The 18581-nt window shown below is 38.5% G+C and overlaps 2 protein-coding genes across 2 annotated transcripts; one reads left to right on the top strand and one right to left on the bottom strand.

Annotated features, from left to right (window-relative positions):
- Positions 1-1822: 1822 nt before the first annotated feature.
- LOC143856691 (uncharacterized) lies at positions 1823-7843 on the bottom strand. The gene is made up of 6 exons (XM_077366957.1): positions 7643-7843; positions 6957-7152; positions 4111-4701; positions 3163-3262; positions 2858-2984; positions 1823-1919 (listed from the first exon to the last, which is right to left on the bottom strand). Exons 1-6 carry the CDS (start codon positions 7720-7722, stop codon positions 1823-1825), a joined length of 1191 nt encoding a protein of 396 aa, XP_077223072.1. The 5' UTR covers positions 7723-7843.
- Positions 7844-9554: 1711 nt separating this feature from the next.
- Positions 9555-16211, top strand: LOC143856290 ((R)-mandelonitrile lyase-like). Its single transcript, XM_077366472.1, has 6 exons — positions 9555-9788; positions 9891-10018; positions 10272-10788; positions 12836-13248; positions 14112-14545; positions 15898-16211. Exons 1-6 carry the CDS (start codon positions 9710-9712, stop codon positions 15974-15976), a joined length of 1650 nt encoding a protein of 549 aa, XP_077222587.1. The 5' UTR covers positions 9555-9709; the 3' UTR covers positions 15977-16211.
- Positions 16212-18581: the final 2370 nt, after the last annotated feature.

Here is an 18581-nt window from a genome sequence, read left to right as displayed (position 1 = left end):
TGAAGATCCAGCCAATTGGGTCGGTTCCATCAAATTTGGGTACATCCATTCGAATAAACCGATTGAAATGAGGCTGAATAGGGACAAGGACATCATCAGAATTACCAGAGGAATGATCATCAGAAGCTGTTCGTTGAGAAGAAGGTTGTGATGTATTGCTCTGCAACTGCTTGATCATGGCGACAAGCTCTCCATGTTGTTGCGCTTGAAGAAGTCGGATCTCATTAAGTTGTTGTTGATGAAGCTTAAGTTGTTCGTCAATTTTCATTTGAGCTCGAGTGTTGTCCGCCATTGATTGAATGGTTCGAGACAGACTCAATGAAAGCGCCAAATGATATGATTTCTGATCTAAAATTTCTAAAAATTCAGACTTAGAGGAAGGGGAGAAGAAGAAGGAGGTTCGGAGAAAAGATATTTATATTCCTTGCTTTGCTCACTTGTGCTAATTACACTATATAAAATTGATGCTCTGACATTCCTAATAGAATTGATGCTCTGAGACTGAATCGTAACGGACTCTGCTATATCTGGCTTTTCTACAACTTTAAAAGAAATTGTAAAATAACAACTTGGGTTAACAAACTCTGTAACTAATCCGCCTCTAATTAGCTCTAATGACGGATGTAATCCTTCATCCAAACGGGGTTCTTCTTCCTTTCACTCTCTCTGTTTCTATCCTGATGCAATTCGATCTCCTTCTCTTCCAAGCTTTGATTACCAGATATGCTCTGTTTGCTATCAAACCTCTAAAAACTCTGCCATTTCATTCCTTCCATATAAACCATAATAATGCAAGGAGAACTACACGCTACAATATCCTCCCCTTACTTCACCAAGGTTGAAAAGACCAACTATCTAAAAGGTCTTTCAAATGAACAGGGAAGATCCACCGGATGCCAAATCTCACCAGGATTCGATTCCAAACCTCTCTAGCCATCCTGCAATCTAAAAAGATATGGTCCACTGATTCCTACGATTGAATACATACAGAGCAGTGATCAACGATTAACGTTTCTCCGTTTCGAAGAAAAGCCGCCATCGGAATTTTAGATTGGAAGGCAGTCCAACTAAAAGCACAAACTCTGGGGGGGTGGGATAATCCACACTTTGGCAAATTGAGGATAAAAGTAATTAGGAACAAGATTCTGGTAAAAGGATTTAACAATGAAGGACCCCGTTCTCTTGAAATAGCAGAATTATGGAATGCTTATCGTCGAGCCATGCTATCAATCTCCCTATCGAAAAAGTTCCTTCTAAACTTGATTTTCCAAGACACCTTGCCCTCCACCAATTGCATATAATCCTTGACTAGAGCGTTTTTATCAAATGCCATCACAAAAAGATTAGGGAAAGCTACAGATAGAAGAGATTCCCCATACCATTTAGCAAGCCAAAACCTGATTTTGTCCCCCATGTAGACCTTGTGTCTAATCCCTAGCTCAAATTTTTGCTTTAATTTCAGTATTTCTCTTGAAACCGTCAACCAGATACTTCTATAGTGATCGTCGGAAAGCCGGTTGTCAGAGAGGCACCATTTTTACTTTCTACAATTCTAGCCCACATGAAGGATATTTCCTTACTAAATCTCCATAGCCATTTCCCTAGGAGGGCCTCATTCACACTTCTCAGCAGGCAAATGTCAAGACCCCCAGCCTTAATTGGCTTACAAAAAACTTCCCAATTCACAAGATGAAGTTTCCTTTCTTCATCACTTCCACCCTACAGGAAGGTTCTTTGAATCTGCTATGTCCGGTTAATAACACTGATGGTGCATCTGAATACCGAAAGAAAGTATATCGATATATTAGCGAGGACGCTTTCACTAACGTAATTCTTCCTCCCAATATACTAGTCCTCTTTTCCAACAATCCAACCTCTTCTCCACCCTTTCAGCTATTGGATCCACACGCTTAGACCTTCTAACACATAATGGCAACCCAATGTACATAAACTATTAAATTTTCTTCTTCTTTTTTTTCCTTCTGGGTAGGTAAGCTGGGATTGAACCTCCAACCCCTCAAGGCTGAAGAACAAAGCCTTAACCAACTGAAATAGAATCTCAATCCCCTATTAAAGTTTTATTAGACAACTTAATTCTATTTTTATGTAGAGAAAAGGGTTGCTGCGCTCGAGCACAGAAACAGGGGGGTGGGGCCATTGGGGGGGTGATCCTAACCATTCATTTGGAAGGCCCCATCATGGATGGGGGCCTACCAAAAATCAGCTCCATTGGATCACCAATGGGTGTCCATTTGTGGGGCCAAAAATGGACAGATACTGTTTGTCCACAAACCTGTCCATTTTTTGCCCCACAAATGGACACCCTAAGGTGATCCAACGGAGCTGATTTTTGGTGGACACCCTACCCATGAAAGGGCCCATCAAAATGAATGCTTTGGATCCCACCCAAAATGTGGCCCCACCCTGTTTCTGTGCTCGAGCGCAGCAACTCTATCCTCTTTTATGTAAAAGACTGAAATATCTAAAGTTTTTAACTTAACCCTATTTCTATGTAAAAGAATTATAGTTCTAAAAATTATGTAAAATACACAGCAAATCCATGGAGCTTGTTCTACGGGTGTTCCCCAAGTTTCTGTAGTCTGTACTAGTGCCAGAGACACTAGTATGCATAACTATGCAACATAAATCAAGAAAAAGATGTTAGTATTCCTACATAAAACAGCTCTTGTCCATACTAAAAAATTGTGATTTCATTAGAATTCATACCCATTAATAAATAGCTCTAGAATCACAATTTCCTATATAAAAAATCTACCCTTAAGAAGACCATGATAGTATAAATGCTAGTAATTAGTCACATAAGAAACAGAACAAAGTATTTCAATAGAATTCATACCCATCAACAAAAAATACTGTTCTATTTTGAAAAATGTGAGCACTTGTATGAATATATACTCCACAGTGCGTAAAGAAGAACCAAGCACAATGTACACCTTCTTCCTGTCTGGCTTTCACAGAATTATCTGCATTTGTAGTCCACATATTATAGTAAGTTACTTGCAAGAGACTTCAAAACTGTATCCCACCACTTGTATTACAGTTATAACCCTCAGGTGCCAAGATTAGGTCCACGGGTGGCCACTGGCACACCGTATGAATATCTCCACTTTTCACAAGCTTAGCATTTTTCTAACTTAATACTGTTCTCTAGGGTACAAAATTTGCAAGACCATATCTTGAACTTGGTTGCCACATCTTTGGGCTTTTGGGTACCACAAGCTTCACATAATGGGGCTAATGGCTGCAGCAACCCAAAATAATTACCATACAAAATAGAGTAGCAAATACAAAACAAACACCTAGATGCATATACAAGTTCCAAAAGGAAGCCTACAGAAAAATTATTTTGCGCTTATGATCTAATGCTACTGAATGAGAAACAGGATCATATGGAAGAAATTTGTTTCAGTTAATGTCTAGCATGAGTTGAAGAGAAAAATGTATTTCTAATGAAAATTAAAAAAAAAAAATGAAAAATCTGCATGTTCAGAATTAGAAGACCTAGTAAAAAATATTTACCAACTAAATATGAGCATTTACCAACTAAATATGAGCCACAAGAGTATCACAGTTTTCCTTTGGCACAATAACATGTATGATGACAATGACCTTGGTGTAAGTGACGAAATATCTGAACTTAGCTTTGCGACCATAGCTTTAAAAACTTAGGACAACTTCGCAAGTAAAATGAGGATATCCTTTTCAAATAAAGAATCAAAGTTGATTGATTTCCATTTCATTATGCAGAGCAAGTTATAAATGTTCAGGAAAAAAACATTTTTTCTAGCATTGTCAGGGTTATTGAAGAGGAGCATTTAAATGACAGGTTTCGTTACCTCTCCACTTTAACGAATACAGCCCTAACAACTGTAAATAAGGAAGAATACATGCAAACAATGGGTGGATGCCACATACAACACCAGATCATAACCTATTCATGAGAAATTCTCGAATCAATAAATACAGTGACCCCAAAATATGCATACGCGCTAGAAAGGAAACCTCACCACAAACAAGGCTAAAATTCATTAACAGTGATCCTAAAATCAACTAGATATCCACAATTCGAACAAAGGAAAACAATTTTACCTCATTGAATAGAGTGCATACGCCACACTCCCATGTTGCTCTATCCAACCTATTTTCTGATGCAATATGATCAAGTACAGAGCCTGAATTTGAAGTTCTTATAGAATTGTCCTTACAACTAGATTCGGAGCAAACCCTGGATTGAACAAATACACTGCTGTCACTTATGGAGCCCTTATTTTGAGGTAATTCATCTGAAGTATCAATTTGAATAACAATAGGATCTTTTGAGCTTTCAGTGGATCCTTTAGATGAAAGCTGTCCCTTAATGTTAGTGTAACTTTCCAGTGCACTAGACTCGCCACAAGATCCCGAACCACACCACAGATCATCCTTCAATCTCCTCTCTGCAGCCATCGCAGTAGCTTGTATTGGACTAAGGGCAGACATAATATTGCCATCACCGCCAAGGTGCCTTGGCCCAGACGGAAAAAGAGCTCCAGCGCGTGCTCTTTTTTCTGCTGCGTTTACTGCCGTTAGCCGAAGAGATGAGGGAGGGGGTTGACGGGAGAAACCACCCAAACGTCTCCCAGGAGCATCAAAACCCTGACCAGTACCAGGTATTCCCTTGGCCATGAACTCTTCCAATCCCTGCAGAAGAGCTACATATATGGTAAATATGAACAGCCAAGAATGTAAAAATTCAAAGAACCTAAGTTGAACATTTTAAGTCATTAACAACATCCAGGATCTTCATAAAAAAAAAGGACTACGCATACTCAATTTCCTTTGATCAAACTAAAAGAAAAGGAAAAAGAATCAATCCCAACTGGACTGGATTGCCAATTGGGTATGTTAGGATCTGAACATATGTACCAGAAGCAGACAGCAGAGAGAAGGGCTACAATGTCAGGCGTAAAAGGCTCTGAGAAATTACAGAATGAATTTTTAATGTCATCCTTTTTTAAGAATGCACTAAGCCATGTTTGGCAACCAAGAATTTTTTTCTCATTATAAATTTAGTTTCTCAAGTGGTGAGAGAGGGGTAGGGTGGATTGGAGAAGGAGAGAGTTGAGAGGGCATGAATGAGTAGAGGCCAGGCATCAAGCAAAGGAAAGAATGTTGAAAAAATTCAATAACATATGCAAACACAATAAGCTTATGATATTCATTAATATAGAAAGTGGTTAAAATGGTTGACTTGATTTTCCTTTCCATGTTCAAGCACCATTTTAAACACTGGTCAAAAACTCCCTGAGTCAATCATCGAGTCGCCATAGTCCATTTTACCTAGGCAGAATGTCTATTCGAGTCAGAGTTTTGCCTACCAAGTCAATTAGAACTCCTTTGACTCACCTGAGTTAATGAAAAATTAACCGCGTCAATCATTGACTTGCCCAAGTTGACTCCTTTTTACCTTGGTCAAGTTCTCGCCCAATCCTGACTTATGGAACATTGATTTTAAATCCATTTATGGGCAAAGTTCATTTATCAAGTTCCATCACCACAACAAGAAGGATGAGTAGGTTGACAAATATAGTAACAAATCGCAGGGACTAGTTACCCCAGCAGGCATATTATAGTTCAAAGAGATGTTGGCAGCATGTTGAAGAGTGAAACTTATGCCCCAGAGTCGGAATAGATTGACAGGCATTCGGTTGTGGGCCATGAGGGATTAAGTTGCTCATAGGTTGAGAAAAAGAATGAGGAAAAGAAGAGCTTTTAGAAAATTTCATTCTGAGGACAACACTTCTGGTGGAAGATCCATTGATCGTTCCACATCTACTTCTAGTGGAACTGAACGAGTAATGGGAAAGGAAAATGATCGAGAAAGGGACATCAATAATCAAAAGTGTATTACATAAAGAGTGCGAAACACAGAAAAACAAGTGCCCACTAAGGAGTGCATAGCTAATTTAAGATGAGGAAGAGGAAGAAATAAACGATGGAAAGGAAGGCTAACATGTTCATCTAGATGCAAGATGGGGAATGCAAAATTATAGATGAAGTCAAAGCTGGAGGAGACACAACATCTGCTACGCGCATCACACGCCTCATCGACAGAACTCCACCTGAAGATCGAGCGAAAGACATATCAGTATTGGTCTTATGGTTCTACAAAAGGGAAATGGTTAATTCAAGATGTCTTAGTTGATTCTTTTTTTTTTTTAATGGCGAGATGTCTTAGTTGATCTCGATTGAAAAAAGCTTCTTGGCCTGCTGACTCTCAAACTTTGTGCAGCGAATGCTATCGAGTCTCTTTATCAAGGAAGAGCTGTTTTAAATTGATGGAATTTTCAGATTCCTAATTTTGCTTTGATCAGAATAAGAGGAACTTGAGTTATATTTCTATTACAGATCTCTCTAAGCCATTATCAGTATGAGAAAGTAATCAGAGATAAAGGTGGTGATGACTAGAATGTTAGAAATTATTACAAATTATTGTATGGAGAAGGATATTAAGGGGGAAAAACTTCAAACAATTATTGGTCATGTAGGTAAAGTTCACTAATTCAGTAGAGTTTTATCATTCTCTATCATTGGTATCTATTCTTGCTTCCAGAGATTTTCTACAATTCCCATTTACATGTGACTTGATTTTACTAATACCAAAATAACAAGGCGACATAGCATAACCGTTGTAACGAATTAGCAAGATCATTAAGAATAACAGACAGAGTCAAGACTGCAACTACTACAAAGTTTTGCTTTTTTCCAATTACTTATCAGTTGAGACTAGTAATACCTGATTTCCAAATGATTCCTTTGGACTTCTATTCCTAATCAAACGTTTCTAAACAAATGCATCCAAAAGAGTATGCGAACCAACAACAACAACAACAAGATTCAAAAGATCGTCTTATTTTGTCTATTGAAATAAGCCAAAGATAAGAAATAGAAGAAACCTTTCTTATATCATCCCAAAGCTTGTAGAAATTAGCGTTGTGAGGACCGTGCTCATTGTGGCAGAGTTCATGTAGCATCGTATCAAGAAGCTGCTCGTAAGGGAATAAATTATAATCCTTATTCGGCCTCCGCAACCTCAGCTTAATCTCCACTCCTCCACCAACATTTAGCTCTAGAAGCGATGGATTGGCGGGACTGCATTTTCGAATTGTCCACAATAATGAAAGAGATAAAAGAAAAATTAGGAAATTAAATATTTTTGAAATTTCTTCCTTTTTTTATGTTGGGTATATAATATAACCCATGTATGTTCTAATATAAGCCAAATAAGATAATGGACCGGTGTAGTGGGCGTACATGGTCTAGAGTCCATCAACCAGTCATTAACCCTAGTGTATCTCTATATATAGGGGCTGGAGGCAACAAACTTGGTATTCCAAACTAGATACCTTGGGTGTAATGCTTCAAGCACTCTTTGCTCTACCTAAACCTCTAACATTTTACACACAAAAAGGAGATCTTGAACTCTATTCAATTTTTAATTAGAATAAGCTTTGATCTATGAAAATATCACTCAAAATTAACTATAATCATATCATTTCCCTCTAAATCATAAAAGAAGAAAATTCTTGCAATCCAAACAGGACCTTAAAATACAAAAGGAAAAGGAAAAGAAAATCAATACCAGAACTCGGAAAGGAGTTTGATTCTCCATTTATGCCTTCGCATGATGGGCTGCACTTGTTTCGATATTTTCTGAAGCATTTTTCTTGCCTCATCTTCTCCCACCTTTTTGAGAGCCTTAATTTCCCAGACTTTGTTAAGATCACCTACATCCGTGAGGAACAACCGAAACCCTAACCCTAACTCTAGCAAATGGTTTTAATTTCTCGTATGAATGGCAGAGAAGTGATGACGATTATCGCGGTTCAAAAGATTTGAAATTTGAAGAACACTGGCCGTGTTTTTACGTTGTGAGATTTTATATGGTGCAAGTCCTTATAGTCTCCTTTTTTAAAAATAAAAAAAACTACTGTAGGGACCACACTATAGGATGATCAAACCGTCCGTGTGGTGGGCCACAACGTAAATAGGTTGTGCCCGAAAAATCATTTCAATAGGATGAGCCCAGCTGTACAATCTATAGAGGAACTGCATATTTGTGGAAACCTATGTAGATCGGAGGGTTTGGATCACCCCGTGGGAATGATTTTTTGAGGAACAACCTATTTACATTGTGGCCCATCATAGGGACGGTTTGGATCATCCTATGATGTTGTCAGTATGGTACTTTTTGAAAAATACAGGACTATTAAGGGGGGAACAACCTATTTACGTTGTGGCCCGGGACGGTTTGGATCATCCTATGATGCTGTCAGTACGGTACTTTTTGAAAAATACAGGACTATTAAGGGAGGAACAACCTATTTACGTTGTGGCGCATCATATGGACGGTTTGGATCATCTATGTACAGTATTTTTGAAAAATACAGGCTATTAAGGGCTTACACATTATGACCAAGACATAGACCGTCCCGTTCACACTCCTATTGTAACAATTCTAGAGAGACAAACCCTACCAATTTCTTTTCGCTCTGTTCACTTGTTTTCCCAGGAAAGGAAAAGAAAATGTTTTCCAAAAATTTGACGTGACATTAGGAAAAGAAATCCAGGGAATCTGTGCAGGAAAAGGTTTCCCTGGACGTTTCTGGACTGTTCACTTGTGCAGGAAAAGGTTTTCAGGGAAACTGCTTGCCCTTCTTTTTGTACTAGTTTTCTAGGGAAATGAAATCCGTGTGTTTTTTGTCTGAAATGAAATCCCTAATGGGGGGAATGGGCTTTTCCATGTCATTTTTTGACTAATTGCAGAAATTCCACATGTGTAATTCTATTTTCACTAGAAAGCAAGTGAACACCAGAATTTTGTTTTCTCAAGGAAAAAAAAGGCTGTTTTCCAGGGAACGCAAGTGAACAGAGCCTTTAGGAAAAATTGCCAATGGAGGACACCAAAATACAAGAATTGTCAACAACGGACACACTTTTGAAAAATTGTTAAAAGAGAGTTGATAACCCCCTTCTGAGAGTTTGATAACCCCCTTTTAGAGACTTGATAAGCCCCATTTCCTCCCTCGATTAACAACATAAACTCGCACGTGACATAGATTAAGGACATGTTTTAAATTCTATAGTTCTAACTTCTAATCAGGCAAATTATGCGTTTGCCCCTTTTTCTTCCTCGGGCCAACCCTTTGTAGTTTGTAGTACAAAAACAGCAACCATAAATAAACTAGAAGTCTAGAAGAAGGTGGTCCAAGCAAGAAAACGTGGCCAATACATCACTTATTCACTTTCCTTCTAATTAGTATTGCTTACCCAAAGTCTCAATTTTCTGTTACCCACGTGTACAGGGCACCCTTCATTTCCCTTTCTTTATAAACGGGGTCCCGTTTTGGGAAAAAAACGTTCTTCAACAATTTGAGCCACGTCCACTAAAAGACAAATAGAGAGAGCTCAAATCCCCATAAAGCCCATAAAAACACATTTAAAAGGGTCATTCACTCCCGTTTTTTATTTTCCAAACAGAAACCCGTTCTCAAAGTCTTTTCCTAATTTGATTCCTACTTATCACCCCATTCTCTCCCACGTAAAGGGTCTCTTCAAAACACCTATTCTCACCATTTTCACCTCTTTTTCCCCCAAATTCAATCTTTCCCAACTGATTCTCACCTTCTCTGTTTCTGTTTCTCTTCTAATGGAAAAACCCATCTTCCTCTCATCTCTCTTCCTCTTCTTCCTCCTCCCCACCTTCTCCCAATCCCTTCCTCATCAAGGTCCAAAACCCAAAACCCCATTTCTTGATCTTTCTTCATTTTTTCCTCAATCTTTATTCATCTGAATCTTTCTAACCCTAACCCATTTTTCTTTTTTTGCAGCTCCTCCATACCTCCGATTCGTCTCAAACGCCACAGAATTCCCCTCCGAAGAAGAATACGATTACATTATCGTCGGTGGCGGTACCTCCGGTTGTCCTTTAGCCGCAACTCTCTCCGATCAATTCAAGGTTTTAATCTCTTAAAACCCATTTAAATTCATTTCAAAATTCAAACTATGAAGTAATGATTTGTATTAGGGAGATGATTTTGTTATTTTTTCACACCCCATGTAGGATTATGCACCCCCCACAATTCAGACTTAAACTTTTTTTTATGTCAAATCACGCTAAAAGGAGGGGCGCATGGGGTGAAAAAAATTATCTCCCTCTGTATTATTCTATTCTTCTTGATTTGTATTGTTTTGTTCATATATATAAACAGGTCTTGGTTTTAGAAAGAGGGGGAAATATTCAATCTTTTCCAAACTTAATGAGTCAAGAAGGGTTTTTAACGACACTTTTAGACGTAAATCGAGAGGATTCTCCAGCCCAAGCGTTTACTTCAGAGGACGGAGTTCCAAACGCTAGAGGGAGAGTTCTTGGTGGGAGTAGTGCCATTAACGCTGGATTTTATAGTCGTGCGGATATGGGTTTTTTTAAGGAAGGTGAGGGGTGGGATATGGATTTGGTTAATAGGTCTTTTGAGTGGGTTGAGAAGGCTGTTACTTTTAGACCAGAGTTAAGAAACTGGCAATCGGCGGTGAGAGATAGTTTGTTGGATGCTAATGTGACCCCCTATAATGGGTTTACTGTTGATCATGTGACCGGAACTAAGATTGGGGCTTCTACTTTTGATACTAGTGGAAGGAGATATAGTGCTGCTGATTTGCTAAATTACGCCAGGGGGTCGAATATCAAGGTTGCGATTCACGCTACTGTGGAGAGGATTATTCTTGATGGTACGTTTTTTTTTTTTGGTTTTATGATTTCTATTTGAAATGGGTATTGATGTTGGCACTACAGTGTTTTGATAATTGCACGAACACAGCTTGTCTTTTATAATTTGAAAAAGCTCTCAAACGTTTATCACAGCTCCAAGAAAGGACTGAGAAGCTAATGAGCTCGTGCAATCATTAATACTTTATAAGAAGCTAACTAACAGGAGAATACAAGCTGAGTTTTTGCAATTATTAAAACATGGTAGTGCCAGTATCAGTAGACAAAGAAAAATGTTGCTGAAATTTCTATTTTTTATGGGAAATGATATCAGAACGACTATGTGTTTGATAAGGGGACTGATATCCGCACTATAATAGTTTGATAATTGCAATACTGTATTCATTGGCACTACGATGTTTTGATAATTGCACGAAGTCATCTTGTCATTTATAATTGAAAAGGCTGTTAAAAGTTTATTACAGTTCCAAGAAAGCTCTGCGAAGCTAACTAAAAGGAAAAGACAAGCTGAGTTCGTGCAATTATGAAAATATTGTAGTGCGAATATCAGTTGCCGATGGAAAATGTTGCTTGAATTCCTCTCTTTTTTTTATGGGAAATGATATCAGCACAACTATGTTTTAATAAGGGGACTGAATTTGCCTTTACATATTTAATGGGCTTGTGAGGGCTTTTTGGGAACTGTAATAGCCTAAGACAGCTGTTTAAATAGTAAAAGATAAGATGTGTTAGTGAATTATCAAAATATAGTAGTGGCAAAATCGTAGCCTTGGAAAATTGTTAAAACAAAGGAAGAATAATGTCATAGGAGGATCCTAGACCCTTCATCTATTAATAGCTCAGACTATGAAGTGTTGATTTTCCATAATCTTACTGATGAGATATTTGATTCCCAGTTAGTCTAACCTTGAATAACACCTTGTCTCATATTTCTTGCTGAAATGCTTTTCCTAAATTAATTATTAGTTTTATCTTGTCCACTTTATTTTCTATTGGGAAACAATTTCTTCCTAATCTATATTGATGTTACTTATGACCAAGGTTTAAAATTTCGGTTTCGGTAACCGTTTCGGACCCCACCAAAAACCGAAGTATCGGATTTCGCCGAAATTTCGGTCCGAAATTTGGTAATTTGGTTCCAAATTCCGGACCCAAATTTCGTTTGGTAATTTGGTTCCAAATTCCGGACCCAAATTTCGAAATTTTGGCCGAAATTTTGTAACATTTTTTTTTAATAAATAATGTCATTAAACCGAAATTACCGAAATCTGAAATTTCGGACAAAGGGCGAAAAATTGAGTTCGGAAATTTTCGGTTTCGGTCCCCACCGGTATCCGAAATTTCGGATTTTGGTCAAAATTTTAAACCATGCTTATGACATAGTGGTTATTTGCTTATTTTTAATGAAATATGGGTGTCTGGATTTTTTTTTTCTAATTTTTTCATTTTTGTAGATTTTGTAGCTTACAGTGGCAGTTTTGATCTGTCCAAGAAACCCAAGGATTTCCTCTCATCGAAATGATATTTGCACACCTCTTGTTTGTCTTTTCCTGCAAAATGGATGCATTTTATTTTTACCTACATTTGTTTGTCTTTAAAAAATGATACTGGTTATTTTCAGATGAAAGATAAACAACAAGGGATGAAAATGCTGGGTAGGGGGTGGAAATATTACTTCCAAAATAATAAGGCTACTGATATTGGCACTACCCCCTGCTTTTATTATTGCACCAATTCATTGTGTTTTTTATTATTTAAACAGCTGTCAGAGGTTATTATAGTTCCCCAAAAGCTCTCACATGCCAATTAAAAAAAGAAAAGTCAAGGTGAGATTGTGCAATTATAAAAAATGATGGTGCGAATATCAGTAGCCAAAAATAATGAGCATATGTATATCTATCAAAATTATAGTGTGTAATTTTTAAAGTCGAACTGTTTCTCTTATTTCTCATGTGGAAGCTAAAGCTGTTATTTCCACAATCTTGTCCTATTACTTGCTCCCAACTCCCTCTCTCTTACTATTGTTGGTTGATATGTATGTAATAATAGGAGGGGGCTCATCAAAGGTGACAGCAATCGGGGTGGTATACAGGGACCAAACCGGGCGCCATCACCACGCCATGGTTCAACGCAACGGCGAGGTCATACTCAGCGCAGGTGCACTCGGGAGCCCCCAACTGTTACTCTTAAGTGGAATCGGACCCCGGCTCTACCTGTCCTCATGGGGCATCCCAGTAACCCACCACCTATCCTCTGTAGGACAGTACCTCTATGATAACCCACGCAACGGTATCTCCGTAGTCCCACCCACCCAAGTAGACCACTCCCTCATACAAGTAGTAGGCATCACAGACTCCGGCTTCTTCCTCGAGGCCGCTTCCAACATCCTCCCCTACTTCTCCCTCGGCCACTCAAATGGCCCCTCCGCTCTATACGTAACTGTCGCAACGCTCATGGAGAAGGTATATTGTAAGGGTATTTTCAAAAATTTATTCTAAAATTAATAGTGTTACTTGATTTTTCAGATATAATCTGTTTGGGTCCGTTTCTTACAACGTAAAAATGGACGTAAAATTTGTATTATATTCATTTTTACAACATCAAACAAATTTTACAAACGGAGCCTTTGCGGAAGAATCTACTGTGTTGGGCCCTGTTCGTTTGAGATTATGCCAACCAATTGTGAGTCAAACCAATTAGGGTTTTGCTAATGAGTGCCCTTACTCCTTGAGCATCATTTAATTGCCAATGGGATCTTGAATTTACACATACTTTCAAACTTTTACACTTGTTTTGAGAATTTTTCCTTAAAGTTTGTGTAAATTCAAGATCCCAATGGCAATTAAGTGAGTCTTAACGAGTTTAAGGGCGGGCACTAGTTAGCAAAACCCTATTATTGGACTCAAATTTAAACATAAATTTGGGTCCAATAATTGGTTTTAGACTCACAATTGGCTGGCATAATCTCAAAGGAACAGGGCCTTAAAGACATTACCTTAATTAAGTGGTATGCCTTGCCTTTTACTATTAATGTTATTATTATTATAACATGACGGATGCCAACTCACAGGAGCCCTTGCAGAAACCGGTCACAACGGCACCACCATTGGACCCACGAAATCATGAATGCATTTATAATAGCACTGAAAACATTAGAAGCGAAAGAATCCACGCCATTCGCTTCTAATGTTTTCAGTGCTGTTAAAAATGCACTCAGGATGACATGGATCCAATGGAGATGCGACATTCCTCTCATAATATTTTATTAGTCTCATCTCCATTATTTTCAAATCTGTTCACAGCTTAGCCTATATTTCCCCAACAGGTGGTGGGCCCGCTGTCTGTTGGATCCCTCCGGCTCGCCTCTACCGATGTACGGGATAATCCGATCGTCCGATTCAACTACTTCTCGAACTCTGAAGATCTGGCTCGGTGCGTGCAAGGGTTGAGGAAGATTGGGGAGGTACTTCAGGGGCGGGCCATGGATGAATTTAGATTCTCAGATTGGGTCGGGAGGAGGGAGTTTCGATATGTGGGGCCGTCCCTACCGGTGGATCTATGGAATGAGGCGGAGATGGAGAACTTTTGCCGGAGGACTGTGACTACGATATGGCACTACCATGGGGGTTGTGTGGTAGGGAAGGTGGTGGACCAGGGCTACAACGTCATGGGTGTGGACTCGCTCCGGGTGGTGGATGGGTCCACCTTCTCTGCTTCGCCCGGCACCAATCCTCAGGCCACGCTCATGATGCTCGGACGGTACGTACACAAATAAATCACTAGAAAATTTTTTCACGTCCCCCATTAGGATAATGCGCCCATTGTTAACGTGAATTATGGAATGACTTTAACACTTTTTGACGTCAAATCACGTTAACAGGGGCGCGCATTATCCTACAGGGGCGAAAAAATCATCGCCCAATCTTTATTAGGAAATGATATCAGCATTACCATGTTTTTATATTTACACTACGGCTTTGTTTCTTTCGAAGTAAATTTGCATGTAGAATTTGTTGTTTTATGTTGTAAAAATTAACATAAAACAAATTTTACCTCCATTTTTAAGTCGAGAGAAACAGAGTCTATTAGTATTTAAAGAGCTGTCAAAATTAAGGTTATTATAGTTCTCAAAAAGCTCTCACAAGCCGATTAATTTAAAAAAGAAAAGACAAGCTGGGACCATGCAACTATTAAAACACGGTTGTGCTGATATCATTTCACTTTGTATATTTCCACTCCCTTTTGTTTGTCGTTTCTTTATTTATTAATGTTGTTGTTCTTATATTACTAGCATTCTTCACTCATGACATGTATGGCTGCAAAATAGGGGAATGATATATTTGCCCCCTTTTGCTTGGGTCAGCCCCCTCTACTTTAAAAGAGTAGTCATAAATACGCTAGAGGGGCCATCCCAAGTAAAAAAAAAGGAGAATTTTATCACTTCCCCAAAATAGTGGCCCTACAAGCATGTGTAAAACAATGGCCCCCACCACATGAGAATTTTAGCTATATATGGTGGGATCCACCCTATGCATGGGCTTATTGGAGGTAGTGAGCTCCATCCCATCAAAACATGAGGTGAAAATAAGTGGGCCTCACCCTATGTAATATGGAGATCATAGGACCCCATCAAGACATGAGGTAAAATGGTCTTCCCATGTATGGGTTTGAGTGGAGTTGGTGGGACCCACCACATCAAAACATGGTGTTAAAGTGATTGGAACCATGGTTTTAAATTTCGACCGAAATCCGAAATTTCGGATTTCGATGGGGACCGAAATCGATATTTGGCGTAATTAAATATTTCGTCATTTACCGAAATTTCGGACCGAATTTTTGAGAAAATGAAATTTTTATTTTTAAAAAAAAAAACGTTACAAAATTTCGTCCAAAATTTTGGAATTTCGGCCCGGAATTTTGAACGGGAGTACAAAATTTTGGAATTTCGGTCGAAATTTTGGTTTTCCGAATGTCCGAAACGGTTACCGAAACCGAAATTTTAAACCATGATTGGAACCAATGCATTAGATTTGTTGAAATATATACTTTGATTACTTATGAATTGTCATTAACTAACCATGGCTTCTGGGTTATTTTTTTGGTGAGGAAAGGTATGTGGGGCTGAGGATGACGGAACAAAGGAGGAGAGCAAGAGCCAGAGCAAGAGCAAGAGCGACAAAGGGTCAGTAAAACGGACTGTGTGCAATATCTGATGTCATCGTGTCCTAGAGACGCATTCCCGTTTTCTTTGTTTAAATATGCTCTTTTCATTTCCTTTTTTTGGTGGTTGTATTTTCTTGAGCCATTTTTTGATCGAAGTTGGTAAGGAAGTCGTGGTAATTCATGTATTATACAAGAACAACAAACATGTAAGAAAGGAAAAGTGATTATGGACACTGTAATCTTCATTTGCTTTCTTTTTTCCTATCTCGATCATCCTTTGGTTTTGTCATGTGCTGATGGTTACAAGAAAAATTGTTTTCACCGACGTTCGTAGAAACGGCCCTAATATTATATATACACCGACGCTAAGAAAATAGGACGACGGTGAAAGGTTTAACTCCGTGCCAGTAACTTATCCCGCCCAAAAAATACGCCTTATTTATTTACCGACGGCCCTAATATTATATATACACCGACGCTAAGAAAATAGGACGACGGTGAAAGGTTTAATTCCCCGCCAGTAACCTATCCCGCCCAAAAACTACGCCTTATTTATTTACCGACGTTTTAGGAACGTCACTAACAGTGGGTGGGTATTGACTGACGTTTTCTAAATAAAACGTCGGTAAGTAATTTGATAATGGCGTTGAAGATGGCGTTATTTAATCATTTATACAATAAAATATAATCTTTTTTGGACTCACAATCAGTTTTTAAATTTCCAAATCACAGGCCGAACCTTTATTTTGTTAGTGATTTTGGATTTTCAAAATCATGTATTTTGCATGTTTTAGTGTTTTTGGAAATTGTTTTTATCAAAAGCGTTTGGGAAAAAGAAAATGTTTTCTTTGAAAGATTTGCTTTTTACAAAAGGATGTAAAAGTGTAGTTGAAAAGATAGTCTCGTACCGAATGAGAAAAAGGAAAGAGAAGGGCTTATAAAGCTTTACACTTCTCTACTACTTGTTTGGTTGCACATTGGATTGAACTCATGGGTGGACCCGCGGGACGGTACAACGCACCATTCGCACACGTGCGTGCGGAGTGGGCAGTGGGGCGCATAGTGGCGCTTTTTTAGGCGCACTTTGCACTTCGCACGTACGCTGCGTCGCGAAGAGTGAATGGGTGGGCCGAATGGTTGGGTTGGGTTGGGCCTAACGGTCGGCCTAGTACACCAGCGGTCAGCAGATGTGATCCAATGGGTTGTGTCCCTTCCCCCAACGATCAAGAACCCAGGGGGTGCGTCCCGCACCGTAGATTGTTGATCTAACAGTTACAGGGTTGGAGGAAGGTTTTGCACAATTCAACACGTCCCGCACCGTAGATTGTCGATCTAACAGTTACAGGGTTGGAGGAAGGTTTTGCACAATTCAATAGTCACTTCTAGGATCGATCACAACCGTTCAATAATAAATGGGTGCGATCTAATGGTCAGATTTCAAATATTTTGGAAATGTGCCCTGTAAAGGGGTTCTTTACACTGAAAAGACACCAAAGGCTATATAAAAAGAGCAGATTTCTATCATTTGAGTACAAAAACGAATTGGCAATTCCCTTGTACAATTCTGACAAACTTTAAACACTCTTCTACATTCTTTCACAATCCCCAAGTATTTCTACATACTATTTTTTTCTTTTGTTTATCTGGAAATTTCTTTAAGGCTTGAAATTTTTGAAGGGCATTTCGGGTTTGGTTCCGCTAGTGCGAGGCGTCATCAAACATTAGTAGGGCTTCCCTATTAGGCTTCATTGTATCTTGGAGGCAATTCGCGGATCCCCTTTGCACACTACTGGTAGGGGAAAATCTTGTCTTAAGGAAAGTGATATCACGCCTTGAAGCAACACATTTCTGTTCTCTCATTACCAACAGTAACTATCAATTAATCAACATATTTAATGTTGAAGCAAGATCTTAAGTTGTAAATTTAATTGTTTTTTTTTTCTTAATGGGTATTCCTTTATATTATAATTTGATTATTACATTTAACATTATGTTATTTTGCCCTCTTGCAGGACTTCCAACTTATAGAAACCACGCGTCACTAGCCTCATTGTTATTTTGCCCTTTTTATAAGGTGCAGATATTTGTTTTAGCTTGAAACACTTTCATTCACTCTTTATGATATGTATATATTTTAACCTTGAACAAGTGACATACAATTTATATGCGAGAGCATGAGTGTAAATGTGAATGTGTGACAGCATAGCAGGTATTATGTATGTCAATATTAACAGGTTCATGTACCCTATTTGGGGGTTTATTCGTAACTGAATTTATAAAAAAAATACATATTTACCCGTGTTCACAATTAAACGTCAGTGAACTGTGAATATAATATTCTCCGACAGTCAATGTGAAACGTCAGTGAATATTAGTAATGGCTGAAACAATACTATCATACTCTGATGGGAGTCCTCGAAGAGTTTGCATGACTAAATCATCATCATCTAATGGATGACCAATTGCAGAAAGGGAATCTGAAATAGTTTTTATTTCTTGAAAAAAGAAAGCCATAGATTTTGTTGGAATGAAACCAACGAAGTTGGAGAGAGAAGATGAGTTTCAAGAGAAGAAGATTGTTCTCTTGATGCCAAACATACAAAGAAAGTAACCCAAGTTGTTGTGCTACTCA

This window comes from Tasmannia lanceolata, unplaced genomic scaffold, assembly GCF_043159265.1.
Source record: "Tasmannia lanceolata isolate RefF3 unplaced genomic scaffold, GAP_Taslan_0.1 ptg000023l, whole genome shotgun sequence".
NCBI classification, from domain to species: Eukaryota; Viridiplantae; Streptophyta; class Magnoliopsida; order Canellales; family Winteraceae; genus Tasmannia; species Tasmannia lanceolata.
The sequence above is the reverse complement of the archived record's forward strand: the minus strand, read 5'-3'. Positions and strand labels throughout refer to the sequence as shown.

What these genes read in the sequence shown, in the direction of transcription:
- LOC143856691 (XM_077366957.1), bottom strand. Translation starts at nt 7,722, where the DNA reads ATGCTTCAGAAAATATCGAAACAAGTGCAGCCCATCATGCGAAGGCAT. An exon ending in AAACTCCTTTCCGAGTTCTG is followed by an intron (nt 7,153 to 7,642) that starts GTATTGATTTTC and finishes TCGAAAATGCAG; the next exon opens with TCCCGCCAATCCATCGCTTC. An exon ending in TTTGGGATGATATAAGAAAG is followed by an intron (nt 4,702 to 6,956) that starts GTTTCTTCTATT and finishes GCTCTTCTGCAG; the next exon opens with GGATTGGAAGAGTTCATGGC.
- LOC143856290 (XM_077366472.1), top strand. Translation starts at nt 9,710, where the DNA reads ATGGAAAAACCCATCTTCCTCTCATCTCTCTTCCTCTTCTTCCTCCTC. An exon ending in GGAGAGGATTATTCTTGATG is followed by an intron (nt 10,789 to 12,835) that starts GTACGTTTTTTT and finishes ATGTAATAATAG; the next exon opens with GAGGGGGCTCATCAAAGGTG. An exon ending in ACGCTCATGATGCTCGGACG is followed by an intron (nt 14,546 to 15,897) that starts GTACGTACACAA and finishes TGGTGAGGAAAG; the next exon opens with GTATGTGGGGCTGAGGATGA.